Source organism: Emydura macquarii, unplaced genomic scaffold, assembly GCF_026122565.2.
Source record: "Emydura macquarii macquarii isolate MOO-44397 ecotype Brisbane River unplaced genomic scaffold, CSIRO-AGI_Emac_v2 contig_3134, whole genome shotgun sequence".
Taxonomy (NCBI): domain Eukaryota; kingdom Metazoa; phylum Chordata; order Testudines; family Chelidae; genus Emydura; species Emydura macquarii.
Window position 1 is genome coordinate 350,461 of NW_027133271.1, and position 18,213 is coordinate 368,673.

Genomic DNA, 18,213 nt, shown 5'->3' on the forward strand with positions numbered 1-18,213 from the left:
GTGCCAGGCTTAACTCAGCCGGCCAGAAACCGAGAGACTTGGAAGTTCTAATGACCTGGAAGAAAGAAGAAATTGGGTGGAAGAGGAGCAGAGAGGGGGCTGCGGCCTAGGGGAAGCTAGATCCCTTCCAGGCCTCAGCAGAAGCAAGGTTGAGGACAGAAGGCCATGGACTAAAGCGAGCTGGCGAAAGGTGGCACAGCCTTGTCTGGGGCAAGGGAAGGGCTCAGCTAAGACTGGCTCATTGCGCGGTGCGAGGGAGAGTTGGTCTCAGCTTCATAGAATCAGAGAATCATAGGGTTGGCAGGGACCTCAGGAGGTATCTAGTCCAACCCCTGCTCAAAGCAGGACTGACCTCAGCTATATCATCCCAGCCAGGGCTGTGTCAAGCCAGGCCTTAAAAACCTCTAAGGATGGAGATCCCACCACCTCCCCAGGTAACCCATTCCAGTGCTTCACCAGCCGCCTAGGGAAAAAGTTTTTCCTAACGTCCAACCTAGACCTCCCCCACTGCAACTTGAGACCATTGCTCCTTGTTCTGTCATCTGCCACCACCGAGAACAGCCTAGCTCCATCCTCCCTGGAACCCCCTTTCAGGTAGCTGAAGGCTGCTATCAAATCCCCCCTCATTCTTCTCTTCTGCAGACTAAACAAGCCTAGTTCCCTCAGCCTCTCCTCATAAGTCTTGTGCTCCAGCCCCCTCATCATTTTTGTTGCCCTCCGCTGGACTCTCTCCAACTTGCCCACATCCTTTCTGTAGTGGGGGGCCCAAAACGGGACACAATACATCAGATGAGGCCTCACCAATGCCGAATAGAGGGGAATAATCACTTCCCGTGATCTGCTGGCAATGCCCCTCCTAATGCAAAGCCCACTATGCTATTAGCCTTCTTGGCAACCAGGGCACACTGCTGACTCATATCCAGCTTCTTATCCCCTGTTACCCCAGGTCCTTTTCTGCAATCCAAGCTCCTTTTCTGCTCCCCTGAGGTAGGGGAAAGCCTGGCCCGAGGACTGTTTATCTTGGGATGTCTCCACCCCTGCGCGAGCCAGGACTCAGAGCCTTTGGGAATTAGGGACTCCCACAATCGTTCAGCTTCCTCTGGAGTCGGGGACCCACTCATCATGTGCAAACAAGCTGGCTGCCCCGTGTGCCCCTTGCGGCCGGATGCCCCTGCACAGCTGTTCTTGATCCTCTGTCAGGCCCCTTGTTCACAGACTCCAGGCACTTGCTCACCCACTCATCACCTTAGCTGGGCTGGGCTCAATCAAACCAAATGAACTCAGAAGTACAACTCAAGGTCCCAAAAGTCTGTCCCTGGACCTGGCTCTTACCTCCGAGCCTGGGTGAACAAAAGGGTTCCTGCACAGGATCCTTTATCAGTCCCGTCCTGAGGTTTGGCTTGCCGCTGTCCTGCTCAGGTCAGCTTCCCTCAAGAACGACGCCAGCGATTCTATAAGGAACCAGGCGGTTGAGGGCCCCTCCCCACAGCAGGCGTTTGGATGGAGGAAGTGCACAGGGAAGTGTTATTTACTCCTTCACACACCACGAGAACCAGGGCTCACCCGATGAAATTAACAGGCAACAGGTTTAAAACAAACACAAGGAAGCACTTCTTCTCACACCGCACAGTCAACCTGTGGAACTCACTGCCAGGGGATGTTGTGAAGGCTAGACATATAACTGGATTCAAAAAAGAAGTAGGTAAGTTCATGGGGAATAGGGGCGGCAATGATTATTTGCCAAGATGGTCAGGGACGCAACCCCATGTTGTGGGTGTCCCCAAATATCCAACTGCCAGAAGCTGGCAGTGGATGACAGGGGATGGATCACTAGGTAATTGCCCTGTTCTGTTCATTCCCTCTGAAGTACGTGGCATTGACCACTGTCAGAAGACAGGACACTGGGCTAGATGGACCATTAGCCTGACCCAATACAGCCATTCTTATGTTCTTAAGAACATCTGAGAGAGATGTAAAGGGGCCTGTTTCTCCATTTATTTGCTCTCCTGGACTAGAACTTCAACCGGGGTAACTCAGCAGCGTTCTACTGACGTCAAAGGAGTGAAATCAGTTTACATCAGCTAAGGATCTGGCCCATTGACTTGAGTGGAGCGACACTGTTGCAAATCTAGAGTAAGTGAGGAGAATCAGCTCCAAGAAATCCAGTTTATGCTCAGCTCCAGCTTTCACAGGCCTGCCTCCCCACACCCACAAAGGGAAAAATAACAAACCATCACTTCTTTTCCTATTGCCTCCATGAAGTCGGTGTCTAGGTGCAGTAAACATCCTTGGCTCTTAACGATGCGTTCCCATCACGAAAAATCTCAAAGCACCATAACATGGCAACATTAACATTTATTTGAAAAGGGCAGAGATGACTTACTTGAAAATATCAACAAACCCCTTTACCAAAATGTGACCTTTAGCAATTCAGACAACTTTTTCCTGCCCTTAGTTACTGACACAAAAATAATCTAACGCTCCTGCAACACAGAAATGGAAACTTGCCCATGCATCTATGCCAGGTTCATATAAATATATTTATATATAATCTATGTACAGTATCTATACGCCCACGGTCTAAACGTGACGTGCAATCACAACGCACAGCTGAAGACATTTACAGATGGAGATCACGTGTCAAACTTCATCTCTTAGTGCAAATATAGGAAACTATTTCCAAGGAGAGGGTGGAAGCATCTCAACACGGGCTGAAACAAGACATGCTTGTTTGCTGGTTTCGGGCAAGACCAGAGGAAAAGGGGGTTCCTTCAGTCTCAGCTCTGACACCACCCCACAAGTTTTTAGAAATAGTTCAAGAATCACTCCCTGCTAGTTAAGCCGATGCAGGAATTGACAGAATGGATCAGCCCGCTGTCCGCCTACTCCAATGTCCTCTCTCTGTTTGTCCCACCTTTGAAGGATGTTCCTGTTACTTTTGCCCAAGAATGGGCAAAAGCATAAAGTCCTTATAGAGGCAGACCATCCATTGCCCTTAACGGGAAGGTGCCCAAGTAAAGAGCGTTGGGGTTTGTACACTGCTGGCAGAGCTGGCCGGGTGAATTTTTCCATGAGCATTTGAGTGATCACACGTTACTAGCATGAACCTTCGCAGGAATGAAATTTTAAATTTGCACATACGAAGCCTAGCACTGGGGTGTGCTTGCTTGTGCACTTACACACTCAGGAAACAGAAGCAGTACCATGTGACTTAGACTGACCAATTGCAAGTAACCCCCACACATGAGATGTTTGCAGTTCAATGCGAAGGAAGCTCTTTATTTGGTTTGCCTTGGGTAGACCTGTATCTCCACTGGCTGTATCTCCACTGGCGTTTTAATTCAAATCTCCCACTGTTGCACAATCAGCGATCGCACTAGTATACACCAACTGTGGACATTTTACCCACTGCCTTGTCTAACCCTATTCAGAGCCAGTTTAGATAAGACTGCTAGAAAATCCAACAGCCTCCTGATCCTTGTTTATACTTGTGCTCTCTTTGCCTCTGTCCCCAGCAGAGCTGTAACCACAAAGACAGGTACAGAGATTGCAGCCTGGTCTACACATGCTGCAAAATTCAGAGGCAGTAGACGGGAGATACGCAAGGTACTGTACGTAGCTTGTGTATCTCCCATCGACTTCCTAACTTCTAATTAGCTGCGCCGATGGGAAATGCCTTCCCGTCAACGCAGCACTGATCTTTTGGTGTGGGGTGGATTATTCAGTCCATTTCCAGATCGATTGAGCAGTCTCCACTTCCGCTCAATCGATCTGAAAGAATCGATTCGGTGGCACCGACTTTGCCGCCGTCACTGAAGACATAACCCTGTGTTTCCATACCTTCCCTACACCCTTTCCTTTCACTGGATTCTGGACGTGTTAGGCGAAAACTCAGAGATACTACTGCCTACTTCTAAAAGGCTAATGACACCAGCTGGTATCCGGTAGGTCAAGGGCTGAGAAGTGGGGTTCAGAAATGGAATCCATGCAATTGCTGCTGAGTCTCAGGAGAACACAGCCTAGACAGGGAGACTGTGTCCCAAACCTACACAGCCTTCCCTTTGACCAAAAGGGTTGGTTCTCCGAATAATGAGAAGGGGATCACATGGTATTATGGTGGGGCAGTAGAAAGCATTGCAGTAAAGGATGAGCCTAGCTTCCTATTTAACACACGGCTAGCTTTTATGTTTGCAATGAAAAAAATATTAAAATATTTTATTTCTGTTCACATTTTTTGCACAAGGAAAGCGCTCTGTTAGCGGAAAGGACAGGACGGGAGGTGAGACCGCATTGCTGAAGAAGGTTACATTCAATGGAAATAATCCTAGTGGGAGAAGCATATTCCAGCAGAGCGGGCTGAAGGTTTTTCTTGGGAATACGGACGTTCATCAAACAACATTTTTCAAGAAAATGTTGTTTAAAAAAAATTTTTTTTTTTGGTTTAAATTCGAAACAAAAAACGTTGGAAAAAAACTCTGAAGCTTTTTCCTTTCAAAGCTGCGAGAAAATGCCCCCGTTCTGGCCATGCCCCTTTCCCACTCCAAAATGCCCAGGGGGAGAAGTTAAAACAGAAGTGAAAACGTGAGGGAAAGTAACACCTTCATGCCTCAAAATCTGTAATTTTTTTCCCCCCACTTTCCGCTTCTCGACATTCTTTCCCTTTAGGGTAGAGAAAACAACACAAAATAACACTTTGACTTGTTATCCCCAGGAAGGGGAGGAAAAAAAGGGAGTGTTTTTTTCCTACCAAAATGAATCAAAAACTTCAAATGGAAATTTCACAAACCCCCCCAAATTTGTGCAATACAGACCCACTAGCTAGATTCCAACCCTGCAAGTGGCACCCACATGCTCAGGCAGATGAGTTCCCAGGGGTCCTGGCCTCGACCGCTTAGGCAGAGTCTCGGTGAGCTGCATAGCAGAACCCCCCCAGTTCCACTGCTTACGGGCCATCCTATGCCAGCTGGTAGAAGTGCGTAGGGCAGGATTTGGGGCCATACAGCACCAGAACAAATTCTCTCCTCCACCTTCTGACTTTCTGCTGCTGAAGGGAAATGCAGCAACAGAAGAGATGGTCTTGAATCCCGGCCTGCACCAATTAAACTAAAATGGCTTAATAAAACTGGTGCAAGTTTGTGTAGACAAGGCCTCAGTAGATATTTACATCTAAGGAACAAAGAATGCAGGTGCTACTTATAGGATGGGGGACTCTATCCAGGAAGCAGCGACTCTGGAAAAAGATTTGAGGGTCAGGTCACGGAGAATTGGTTGAACCTGAGCTTCTAGTGCAACACTGTGGCCAAAAAGATGAATGCAATCCTTGGAGGCATAAACAAGGGACTTTTGAGTAGAAGTAGAGAGGTTATTTTACCCTGTATTTAGCATTGGTGTGATCGCCACTGGAATACTATGTCCAGTGCTGGTCCCCACCAGTCAAGAAAGATGTTGACAATTTGGAGAGGGTTCAGAGAAGAGCTGTGAGAATGATTAAAAGATTAGAAAACCTGCCTTATAGTGATAAACTCCAGGAGCTCAATCTATTTAGCTTAACAGCGCAAAGGTTAAGTGGTGACTTGATCATAGAATCATAGAGTTGGAAGGGACCTCAGGAAGTATCTAATCCAACCCACTGCTCAAAGCAGGACCAACCTCAGCTAAATCCTCCCAGCCAGGGCTTTGTCAAGCTGGGCCTTAAAAACCTATAAAGATGGAGATTCCACCACCTCCCTAGGTAACCCATTCCAGTGCTTCACCACCCGCCTAGGGAAAAACTTTTTCCTAACGTCCAACCTAGACCTCCCGCCCTGCAACTTGAGATCATTGCTCCTTGTTCTGTCATCTGCCACCACCGAGAACAGCCTAGCTCCATCCTCCCTGCAACCCCCTTTCAAGTAGTTAAAGGCTGCTATCAAATCCCCCCCTCACTCTTCTCTTCTGCAGACTAAACAAGCCCAGTTCCCTCAGCCTCTCCTCATAAGTCCTGTGCTCCAGCCCCCTCATCATTTTTGTTGTCCTCCACTGGACTCTCTCCAACTTCTCCACATCCTTTTTGTAGTGGGGGGCCCAAAACTGGACACAATACTCCAAATGAGGCCTCACCAGTGCCGAATAGAGGGGAATAATCACTTCCCGCGATCTGCTGGCAATGCTCCTACTAGAGCAGCCCAATGTGCCGTTAGCCTTCTTGGCAACCAGGGCACACTGCTGACTCACATCCAGCTTCTTATCCACTGTAACCCCCAGGTCCTTTTCTGCAGAACTACTGCCTAGCCTGTCGGTCCCCAGTCTGTAGCAGTGCATGGGATTCTTCTGTCCTAAGTGCAAGACTCTGCACTTGTCCTTCTTGAACCTCATCAGATTTCTATGGCCCAATCCTCCAATTTGTCTAGGTCACTCTGTATCCAGCGTATCTTCCACTCACCCTAGGTTAGTGTAATCTGCAAACTTGCTGAGGGTGCAATCTACCCCATCCTCATTACAAGAGTCATTTCCCTTTCAACTGAGAGCTTGCAGGGAGAAACTAAAAGTTAAGGCCACTTGCCTTGATTGCACCTGTCTTTCACTCAGCCCCTTTGTCTTCTTAAATCAACATTACTACAAAGGCAAATACACGTCTGATGCATGGGAGCCTGTGGTACAAAAAAAATTCCACCCTCCCTTTTCTTTTCTTTTTTTTTAATATGCATCTAAGTGTGATAACTCATGTTATGTCCTGGGTTGGGCGGCCTGTCTGGTTGGGGAGAGCTACTGCTGAAGATTCACTTTTGTGACAAGTTTGGGTCCTACGTTCAGGTACACTTAGTCCTAGAGCCCTGTGTTCTGAAGTCAGGATAGGTGACCCTATTGGTCCCTTCTGGCTTTAAAAGATAGACCTCAAGTCTGGACAGCAGCACCTTGCTAAGACAGAACTGAAAGAAACTGACCGAAGGCAGATAAACGTGAGTGACACCTGTCACTGACATTGGGCTGCTTTACGCAGTGGAACATCAGCCAGCTAAACACACTCTCTCTGGAGAAAGATCTAACCCTCCAAAAATCTAACTCGCTTCTATAAAGGGAAACTAAACCAAAACCCCTGCACCAAGCCCAGCTTCTCGCTGCTGGAGTCGCGGCTCTGGAACGGCTTCCTGAAGGTCCTCGAGTCTCATGCATTGTCAATCCTGGAGGTGAAACTAGCCGGGAAGAAATAGGGTAGCAAAGAAAAGTACATTCAATTTGTGGAAAGGGCTGAAAGATCGCGGGGTGGTCTCGGTCCGCATCGCTCTGGGACAAGGAAGATTGCTGTAGAGTCCTCCAAGAGGGAGTTTTTCCATAGGGTTTTTGAGTTCTTCTCAACAGACTCATTTTCGTTCATGCAGAAGGCGTGTTTCCTCCCTGGCTCCAGTTGAATCAGGGCTTGGCCTTCTCTCGGCATGCGCTTGGGCTCTCAGTACACGCAGAGATCTGGGAACTTCATCTCGTACACCGGGATGGAGTGGTTCTGGGGCTGGCCGTAAGCGGCTGTGATGGTACCGGATGGGCTCGGGGGTGGTCTGGAATGTCAGAGACAAAGAGGAGGGCAGTTACAGGTGGACTTCCACACTTCAAACCTGAAAAACAGGACCCAGCCCAGCCAGCGGTTCTGCCCAATGCGTGCTTGCTGTAAAGACTGCAAGAGCTTTCCCCTTCCCAACGCAGGAGCCTATCGCCTTGTTACCCAGACATTGACCCTCTGCTGCTTGGTCCCAAGGGGAGGCCATATCACCAGATGACGTGAAGGCACAAATCCAACCTAGCGATTCCACGACAGGGCCAAACTGGAGAGGACAAAGGGACCTGCAGGGACCAAAGCCCAGCGGAAACTCCAACAGCTTTGGGGAGTTGGGAACCTGGGAGAGAACAGTCAGAAGCAGACCAGAAGCACAGGGGATGCCTGATGCAATGGAGAGGCTGACCTTCCTCTCCTCCTTCGCGTCCGGCTTTCCTGCACTCACGGGTGGGATCGCTGCACCTTCCCACGCCACAGCTGCGGTCCTGAGTTAGGCTGGAAGCAATCTGTTCTGATACAGCCAGGTACCGCCAGAACGGGCCACGCCGTGACTGCCCCTGCGCATCTCTCCCCAACCTCTGGCTCGTGCCCCAGGGCCCAGGCCACCCACCATTGCAGGTCACGAGCCTCTCCCCCCCGGGGAAACTGCAAAGCGGGCTCTCGAAAACCCCCACCCCCCAGACAGTCCTCTCCGCAGAGAGTCTGACGCTCACCGTATAGTGATCTCAAAGATCTGGTTGAGCTTGCTCTGCAGCAGCGAGGCCTGCAACAAAGAACAATTCCCATTAGTCTGAGGCTTCGCGCCGGGGGGGGGAGGGCTTGTTCCAATTGCAGAGCCCAGACACGTCGCTTCGGGCCCGTGTACTGGGGCGGGCACGGCAGGATGCATGGTGCAGCCCGCCAGCATAGGCATCAGGGCAGGCAACAACAGGGGGAAATAAGACAGACTCCTTAACACAGAGTCCCCAGCGCACCTTCACGGGACGTCTAAGGAAAGCAGGGAGCCACGCTTGTGATGCGAGTAGCAAGTTTCCCTCGTGAGTCTGGACTGAAACACGCGGGAGCGGTGCTGGGAGATCCCGTACGGGACTGGAAGCTGGAGTCCAGACCAACAGAGGTCGTTAATGTTTCCCTGCTGTGTTTCACAAGGGCAGAGGGTCCTGGCCAAATTCAGACTTGGATCATTCTGCCTCCCCTCCCCGCCCTTTGGCTTCAGCTGGCGGTGGCTTTCTCCACTTCCTGTCCTAAAGGGCAGTACGGCGTTGCTGTACGCTGCTCGAGAACTGCTCTGCTCCACCCCCACGCTTGCTGCATTTCCACAGTGGCTGACGAGATCCTTCTCTGCCACACGCAAGGGACTTTGGGGTATTTATGGCAGGAAGGTCTAAATATCAGTCACTCCCATAGAGGTGCACCTAATTCCAGCAGTCCCACAGAGCTGAGTGGCTTCCTGGGCTTTCGCAACAACCTTTCCCACGCGTCGCAAGCAGGGATCGCACTCGGAACACACTACAACGTAGGCCTCTACCCCTTGAGTTACAGGGACAACTTCATTAGCGGGTAACAGTAGTAGGATGTTATCTGTTAGCAAACCAGCCACCAGCAGGGTTATGATCCACACTTTGCCAGCGTGCTGTGCTTTGTGTTTATGACCCATGGGACAGGCCCGTCACACCCTCCCAGCCTACGGCGTCTCCGCGGCAAGGCAGAGACGGCAGGTGAGATGCCGGAAGCAGAGACTCACCCGGGCGCCGCAGTGAGCCGCAATTTCTTCAAAGGGAGCTTTCTGGAACTTCTCCACCACCTGCCGCCTCCTCTCCCGCTCCTGCTCCTCCACAGCGACACTGTCTACTAAAGCACATTTGGGGGGGGGAGGGACACAAAGCAATGGTGAAAAGAGCTCTGGGTGGTACCCTGGGGAACGCAGGCTCGGCTATGAGCTCCGGCGTGCAGATAATACCCAGAGAGCAGTGTACCCCTGCATGCCAGGCAGTGAGCATCAAGAGTTCTCACTAGCTCTACGCTGCCCAGCCGCTGTATTTGGATTTGTGGGTGCTCAGGGCTCCTGAAATATCAGGCCCCACATGTCTCATTCTGGGCAACCAGATACCGACACACCCAACGTCAAAGGACACTTTGGGGGGGGGGGGAAACTTTGGCTTACGCAACATGCCCAAGACCAGAAAGGGAGTCAGTGGCTGCACCAGGCCTAGAACAGAGCGGTTCCTGGCTCCCAGTCCTGTGCTCCGACCACTAGCTGGCCAGCTCTCCAGCGTTATGGGCACGGGGAGCAATTGGCACTGATTCCAGTCGCTGAAGCCCCTTACTTTACGAACAGTAAATTAAAAACCACCCTGAGGTTTCCAGTCGTGTTCATGGAGCAGAACGCCACAAAGAGGGGAAGTTTTATGGCCCCCCCCCCGATCACACATACAATTTGACCAACGAAGCTCGATCTTGCCTCTGTGCGCAGGGTAACCGAAGTCTTTGGGCTTAACAGAGCAGTATCTGGGTGATCATGTATGGCCTGTGGCATACAGAGGGTCAGACAAGATGATCTAATGGTCCCCTCTGGCCTTAACCTCTGTGGAACGCCAGAAGACGGCTCGGTTACTTACCAATCGCTTTCTTCAGCGTTTCATACGTGATCTCTTCAGCCGGAGCTCTCTAGGGGTAGAGGAAGAAAACAAAGATTAGAGCGCCGCAGTGGCTTGTCTTGGAGAGCAGAAGACAGGGAAGGGGAGAAGGCTATTTCATTTCAGTGACAGATCTTGTGGTTCTAGCGTCCAGTCAACCCAGAGGATCGATTTCTGCAGCAGTGTGGGTCAGCGCTAGGCGCTAGGATAACTTTTTGGGTTCAAGATGGGGGTAACTGGGTGAAATAGAATGGCCTGTGCCATACAGGTCAGCATTGAATGTTTTCTCCTGGCCTTAAACGCTATGAATCTCTGCAGGCACTGACTAGGGCGACCACCTTTTCAAAAGGCAAAAGCGGGACACATGCAGGAGCCCCACCCCCTCTGTGATCCCGCCCCTGTTACGCCTCTTCCCCTGTGGCCCCACCCCCTGTTCCGCCTCTTCCCCATGAGGCTCCACCCCCTGCTCCTCCTCTTCCCCTGAGGCCCCGCCCCCTGGCCAGGCCAGAAGCCAGAGCCAGGCCATGGTAAGAGCTGCCCAGGGAGCCCAGGCCACTGTGGGGAGCCCCGGACCCAAAGTCTATGGAAAAGAATACACAAGAAATGGCTGCCCAAGCTGTGGTTTTAAGAGAGTCACGCCATCAAATCCAGCATACTTTTGGAAGGGAAACACTAGCGAGACCAGCCATGTGGGAGCTCTCCCCCCTCCTCCCAAGGATGGGACACGAGCCTTAATTACCCAGCCACCAGGAGGGGAGCCAGGCTATCATAACTCGTGCGTGAGACGCATGCCGGTTCACCTCGCACTGCTGAACGCCTTAGGAGTGAGTCGTCACCCCAGCGCTCGTGGCCTGCAGCCCCCAGCCGCAGCCCCAGAGGGCTCGTCCGGGCCCACGAATGAAAAAATTGCACAGCGCTTGTGTACGTAGCATTATCCGGTTAAAAGAGGAGCTTACGGGGAGATGAGGCAGGTCAGGAGATGGAAATGATCAGCACAGGGGGGGAAACTCTGGCTTGTTTTTCAGGGGTTTTTAGCTCCCAGACATCCTGTGCATTCAGTGCAGCTGAAAACACTAACAAGTTGGCTTCAGTAAGTGCAATCTGGAGTGCGATCCGGAGTCAAACCCACTGCCCGTGTCAGGCAAGTGGGGAGGAGGACGGGAGGGGAGGATATGAGCGTGTCTTAGCCAAGATCTCAACCAGGCAGAAAGAGCTCAGAGAGGAGGGGGAAAACACTCTGGGGCACGGCGGAAGCAAACGATGAAGGGAGATCCAAGAGGGGCTGTCTGCGCAGCACCTGCGGCGGGGGAGCTGGGACCAGTCTGCACAAAGTTTAAAAGGTGTAAACCCCCCGGGGGGAGGGGGAAACGTTCTGGATGCTGCGAGAGGTTGTTGAAGTAATGGGCTAAGGGAATCGTGGGCAGGAAAAGCTTCCCAGGCAGAAAATTGCCTCCCTCTGGGTTCAGACTAGATGACCTAAGGAAAACGGCGGCCCCAAGCAAGCGTCCCCCGGCCGGTCCAGCCGGCGCACGGCACTGGGCACCAGCCGAGGAGCTGCTTAGCCCAGCCACCATTAGCGAGCCATAAAAACCACCCCTCCTGCTGGTGCAACGACGAGGACAGTTCTCAGGCTGGCCAGAGCTGGCGGCACGGGGCAGCCCACGGTACCTCCTCTTTCTCGGGACTGTTCCTCGACTCCACTTCGACCTGAAGAGAAATGGTCTCCCCGATGCTCTTCCTCTTGGACAGACGGTCTTCGTCTGGAAAACAGGAGGGGCCAACCCGTCAGGAAGGGGGAGAGAGTCTCACCCTCTGCGCGGGGGGGGAGGATGGGAAGGGGGGACGACGGACGACCGGACACCTGGAGGCATTGGTGAAGGGTGCTGTCTAGTTCAGAAGAGGGAAGGATGCAGAGGGAACATACTCCTCTCTCTGGTAGACATTTGGCCCCCACTGCCATGGTATCTGAGCTGCTCACTCTGTACTCATGCGCACGGCCCCCTCGGAGGCAGGCCCCAGTGCACTGAGGCAGAGAGGCTAAGTGAGTTGACCAAGGTCACACGGGGAGTCAACAGCACAGCAAGGACTGAGAACCCAGGGGAGTGAGGTGCCTTAACTGACAGCAGCCCCTGGCGTTCTCAGGGTCCATGAGGAAGGGTTGCTTGCTCAGGGAAGGCCCAGGAACCTTGGAAGCTAGTGTCTGCCCCACCCTTCGTGCAGGGCAGGGCGCAGATAGAAAAGGCTGCAGCGTGCAGGGACGCTCCTTACCGTACCTGTCAGCTGGGGAATGTAGGGCGTGCTGAGCCGGTCTGAGTTATAGCCGCTGCCTCCCAGCACCTCGCTGATCTTGCTCTGTCGGAAGAAGACCTCGGGCACTAAATGATCGAGGCTCTTCGTCAGCCTGCGCGATGGAACAGGGAGGAAAACAGGTGACGACCCTGGCACGTTGCAGCGTGTGGCTTACCCGGGCCCCTGCGGGGTTCCCAGGTGAACACGTGGGATTGTGACTGCTTAACCTCCTTCCCAGACAGCCAGATCAGTTCGGGCGGGCACAGAAGTCTCTGAGCCAGATCCTGCTCTGATCCACACCGGAGACAGCAGAGTCACGCGGATCTGAGCCAGAACCGAACCAGGCCCCCCGGCATTTTTGCACGCTGGAGGAGATGCCAGCACCTGGGAACGGAGCCAATGAAGGTTCCCTTGACTCAGTGATGGGCCCAAGGGACAGGAAATGACCCTTTCACTGACAACTTCTTTTCAAGGCTTCCTCCTTCAACTCCTCTGGCAAGTCTAACACACACCCCACCCTCCCAAAAGGCTGCTAAGCAGAGAATTATAAAAGGACCACTTAAGTGCCATTAAACATGCCCCGTTTGTCGTCACATGGCTGCAGGCAACATTTCTGGCAGGGGCGGCCGGATTTCAGCCGCTGCTCTCGGACCAAGCGACGGATCACAAGTGCCCTCCGCGGCCGAGGTGCTTACCGGGGCCTTTCCACAAACACGTCTTCTGGGAGCAGGTAGGGTGCCTCCTTCTGTCTCATCTCCAGCACCTAGCCGGGAGCGAAGAGAACCCATCAGTGGCTTGTCCTCCAAGCGGCAAGGTTATCCAGCTTAGCACGGCTGCAGCCGTTCATGCTTGTTCACCAAGGCCCGTTTGGTGCTGGGGACAGCCGGCCCTGGAGACAACAATCCTCCAGCTGTCCACAGCACAGTCGCGGCCCGGGCAGAGGCAGCACAAGATTCCCCTCTCCCCACCTTGCCACCTCAACAGGCCTATCTCCACCCTACCCAGGAGCAACCCCCCAAGAGTGAGAGGGGAACCCAGTCCCCACGTCTGAACCGTCTTCGGCTTCCCCGCCGAGATGGTCAGGGAGGGGGCCAGTAAAGCACTGCCCGCTGGGGCGGATTTCCTGCTGTTAATTGCCGACCCCTTAGAGCGGCGCCCCACAGCGCAAATCTGCACCGACCTCATGGATGTGCTGGCAGAAGGCGGGCACCGTTGTCAGCTGGCTGATCAGATTCAGGTAGGCGGCGCCCAGGGCGTAGAGGGCACAGCGGTTGTACACCGGCAGGTTGTCTTCGTTGATCTGGGCGATCTCCTGCACAGCCCGGGAACAGGGAGAGAGACGTCGGCGTGGGCCAGAGCTGGGAGGTGGTTAGTTTGTTCTCAGAGCGATGGCCGGCAGATGGGAAGGCAGCCAACTAACTGGCAGAGGTTGGGACCCAAAAAAAGGGGAGTTGCCGGTGATGGATGAGCTGCCTCCCAGCTGAGGCTGACCAGCCAGCCGTCAGGCAAGGGTGCAAGCCAGCAAGTGGCTCAGTTGGGACGGAGAGCGACCGGAGTGAAGCTGGTTTCTGTGGCAGGGCGACTCTCAGGACTGTAGGGTGGGAACCTGACGGGAACAGAGAGCCCCCTACAGAAGACTCCCAGGTTCGGGGGCAAGGGATGATTGCTGTGCTGAACTCGTCTGACATGGAAGAAATAAAGCTAAGGGCCTGAAACAAACTCAGGCGTGACGCTGGTTCTTTCCTGGGCTGGGGAGACAGGCCAGCAACCTACGAAAGGGATGGGATAACCATGTGAATGGAGTGGGGAGAGTCCACAGAGGGGCTTCCCCAGTTCAATGCTAGCCTCCTGTAGGCAAATGCCGAGATGTCTCCGTGCCACATCGATTTAGGCTGTCCCTTTAACCCCTTCACCTCGGGACAACACCCTCCTTCAGGCACCTTCGGTGTCTCCTAGTAAGCAGAGGTTCCACTGAACCTGATCTATCACAAGACTGCGGTGGCGAAGTTTGTCTGCATTTGCAGAACATCTTCTTTCCAGGCGGCTTTGTTCCCTCTCAGTTCTGTGTGATAGCTGAGAGGCAGGGCAGGGCTGTTTTATTTCCCAGTCTGGGTGGACTGGCTACGTTGCACTAACTGGTTCCTTTCTGCATTGCTATCTATTCCATTTCCTGAAGGCACCCAGAGGCTGCTGGGTCCCAGATGCAGAGGAATAAAAGACGAGTAGATGATTAATGGCGGGGAAAGGCAAAGAGAGGAGACGATTTGGTATTTGACTGGGCAACTAGGTCAGAGAAACATTTCGCAAATGTTCCTTCAGCTTTGAAACTTGACGGTGATCAGGTGTAAGCTGGGGGAAGGTGCAGGCCACGGGGGCAGAATGAAGGTGCGGCTGTAACTTTCCTCCCCCCATCACCCTGCTGTCCTGCAACGTGAACTGCACCGACCTCTACGCGCTGAGCCGCGCCTGGCTCGCATGGGCACGGGTGCAAATCTGGAGGAGCGCTGGGGGCCCTCCCTGATTCAGCAGCACAGCTGGGCGAGGGACGCGTTACAGACAGGCGGCCGCAGCCTGCTCTCCGCTGCACCAGCGTAAGACCCCGTTACGTCAAGCGACGGAACGGAGCCCAGAACCCAGCCCCGGGAAATTCCTTTCCCCCCACTTGCCAGTGCAGAACTCGCGCCGCTGTGACATCCCTTCTGTGGGGGTGCATGTGTGGATCCCCTCTGGGCGCGGGTGGGGAGAGAAGCCTTCTGCACCGTGGGGCCCTGCCCTGCTCAAACCATCCTACCTGCACTGCCAAGACCAGGCGGATCAGGTCCACCACCACCTCTTCGTTGGCCAGCTCGATGCTAATGAGCGCCAGCATGCCGTAGAGCGCCTCGTAGTGACGCTGCACGTTGCTCTCCTCCTTGCTCGTCAGGTAGATGTGGCGGTAGAGCTGCTGGGAGTGCTGCCGGAGAGAGAGAACGCGGCACCGCGTGAACGGAGCCCGGGCCAGGGGGAGGATAGGGGCCCTTGGGAGAGAGGCTTTATGGGAGCCCCCTAGCACCGCACCAGTCACACAGGTGGGTGCGTCACAAGCTCAGCCCTTTCGCCCCTGCACTCTAAGTCGACCGCTACCCTGGCTGCGTTCTGCCCGCGGCTCCCGCTGCAGTTACTCGGCCTTGCCCAGGAGTGGCCGAGGGCGGATTCCAGGCCCGCCGACGTTCAAGAGGGAACAGTTCTGTCAATGGAACCTGGTGCTGTGAGCTGCCGAGACCCCCTCAGCTCAGCACATCTCAGGGCCAGGCTCCTGATTCAGAAAAACAGCCCCCGTCGGGAAAGCACACAAGGCCCGTTGAAGGGACGCAAGCACAGTCCTGCGCTGGAGCACGAGGCTGCTCGTCCTTTGCTGTCCGGCTTTCCTCTAGCCTCTTTATCAAATGTTTCACACGAGGTTTGGTTGTGTTCTGGTCGCTCGTGATGGGCCCCTAGTCAGGATCCAGGCTCCCGTGTGCTAGGCACTGCACACAGAAAGGCAGACATGTTCTACCACAGCTCAAATAACTGGCCAGGTGATCCTGGACTGGGGACAGGGCTCACGTTCATTCGTATTACCCTCGAACACGGGCTGCGTGTCCCGAGTACAAACCCCCAGATTTCCCCTGCCGTCTTTACAAAAACTCCCCGCCAAAGCCGGGCTCCTCGAGGGAGCTCCCTGCGCAGATTTACATTAAAGAGACAGAGACTCTCAAACTGCCGAGATACCTTTCTGCCTATTCCCCCACCCGCCAGGGCAGATCGGCAGGGACTGGGAAGCGTGTTCTCCTACTGCTGGAAGCCGTGCGTCTCAAGCTGAAGAATCACAGCCTCGGCGTGGGTCGTGTCTTGGGATCAGAATAAGTTTTCATAGAACCATAGAATCCTAAAAGATGAGGGTTGGCAGGGACCTCGGGAGGTATCTAGTCCAACCCCTGCTCAAAGCAGGACCAACCCCCAATTAAATCATCCCAGCCAGGGCCGTATCAAGCCGCAGCTTAAAAACCTTTAAGGATGGAGATTCCACCACCTCCCTGGGTAACCCATTCCAGTGCTTCACCACCCTCCTAGGGGAAAAGATTTTCCTAATGTCCAACCTAGACCTCCCCCACTGCAACTTGAGACCGTTGCTTCTTGTTCTGTCATCTACTAAGTTTTCTTCAGTCCTAAGCTTTCATTGTAAACTTTAACTGGCTTGTCTAGTTGCAAAGAAAACCATGTACATATAAAGGGAGTAGAAACCCTGTTATACAAAGCAGGCGACCAGGACAGCCATGACCAGAAAGCATGTATGGAACCTCTTAGAAAGAATTTTCAGGTTTTGGGGATTCTGTAGTAGTTGCAGTGATTGAACGGGTGGGCAGAACCAGGCTCATTGACTCGCCAGCGATGGGGAATGTGCAGGGCAGGACACTGCAGAAAGGATCGTCTTCAGATCACTTGTAGCTGTGAAATCATCCAATTTAAAGGCTGCCTCTGACTATACACCACTCAACAATGCACATATTACTAGTTACTAAAGCATTTTTGGCATCCAGGGTTGAAACAGAACAAAGGATTCTGAGGGGAAATCAGCTCATCGGGGGGGAAAATGGGTGGTTCGGGAATGCGAAAAAATATTCACAGGGCACCCCGGGGCACGGATGGATTGAGATTCTTCCTCTTTTCGCAGCCATGCTGCTATGTGACATGGGAACTGGGCCAGATTCCTTATCCCCGTCACAGCATTGTGTGTGAGAGCGACCCAGCGTAACAGCCAGCTGGCTTCTGTGATCAAACAAACCCCACTGCCTACCTTCTTCATGAAGACTGTATCCTGGCGGGAACACTTGTCCACCTTCAGCTTCAGGACAGAGATGTCGTTGATCGTGCTGCAATTAAAAAGACACAGGGAAGGGAAACCCTTGACACAAATCCAGCGGAATATTGTAGGCAGCCGAAAACTGCCCTTCCTTAGTCATCTTTGTGGAATACAAATTCCCTCCTCCACACCCTCAGGACCACCTTCAAAGGAGTAAACCAGCCTGGGATGAACTGATGATGGAGGCCTATGGCGTATTTTTAAATCAAGCTGAACTATTAAGAGATGTAAAAGATGCAGCTAGTCTATGATCTTAGTCATCTGTCGTAACCCTGTCCTATTCCCACCCCTGGGCTTCCTTCACTTGCATGTAACATCCTCATCCCAATTGTAAACTCCCTGACGAAGCGTCCTCTCTCCGTGTTCTGTCAGGTTATGTCTTACACTGACGGCAGCTTGGGCGGCAGTGAAGACCTGCTCCGTCGATCCGGAAGTCGAGCTAATAAAACCAACTCCCCAAAAAGTGCAGCTTGCATCACTCCCGTCAACTGCCGCCAAATTTCGCCTGCCGTGTAAACCAGGCCTCTGACTCCTAAGAAATGCAATACTACGTTGGGCATCTCGGCTCTGTGACATGAACACGGGAGCAGTAGGAACACTAGCTATTTTTCATCTTTAACAGGTTTTACAGGCATTAATTAACAAGCCTCACAACAGCGCCTGTGAGGACAGCCAGTATCACCCCCATTTTGCAGAAAAGGAAACAGAGGCACAGGAAGATTAATGCCCAGCATCCCCGAGGAAATCAGGGTTCCTGGCAGGATGAGAAGTCAGCAGCTCCTGGCTCCCAGTCCTGGGATCACACCCCCCGATTATGCCTCTTGACATTTCTTTATGAACATTCAAACTGGTGTTTTCTTGCAAAAATGACTATACTC

General features: G+C 53.0%; 1 protein-coding gene across 5 annotated transcripts in view; it reads right to left on the reverse strand.

Annotated features, from left to right (window-relative positions):
- Positions 1 to 2,335: 2,335 nt before the first annotated feature.
- EFR3B (EFR3 homolog B) overlaps positions 2,336 to 18,213 on the reverse strand; it is a 133,710-nt gene continuing 117,832 nt past the window's right edge. For 3 of the 5 annotated variants that reach the window (XM_067531318.1, XM_067531315.1, XM_067531317.1), the window contains exons 14-23: positions 17,270 to 17,345; positions 15,245 to 15,406; positions 13,634 to 13,765; positions 13,149 to 13,216; positions 12,438 to 12,565; positions 11,833 to 11,924; positions 10,147 to 10,195; positions 9,273 to 9,379; positions 8,242 to 8,291; positions 2,336 to 7,532 (exon numbers count right to left, since the gene is read on the reverse strand). In XM_067531318.1, the coding sequence (XP_067387419.1) occupies positions 7,427 to 7,532; positions 8,242 to 8,291; positions 9,273 to 9,379; positions 10,147 to 10,195; positions 11,833 to 11,924; positions 12,438 to 12,565; positions 13,149 to 13,216; positions 13,634 to 13,765; positions 15,245 to 15,406; positions 17,270 to 17,345 (970 nt within the window). In that variant the 3' untranslated portion in view covers positions 2,336 to 7,426. Of the gene's footprint in view, positions 7,533 to 8,241; positions 8,292 to 9,272; positions 9,380 to 9,751; positions 10,196 to 11,832; positions 11,925 to 12,437; positions 12,566 to 13,148; positions 13,217 to 13,633; positions 13,766 to 15,244; positions 15,407 to 17,269; positions 17,346 to 18,213 lie in introns of those variants that run through there. The other 2 variants (XM_067531316.1, XM_067531319.1) reach the window with 2 other exon arrangements.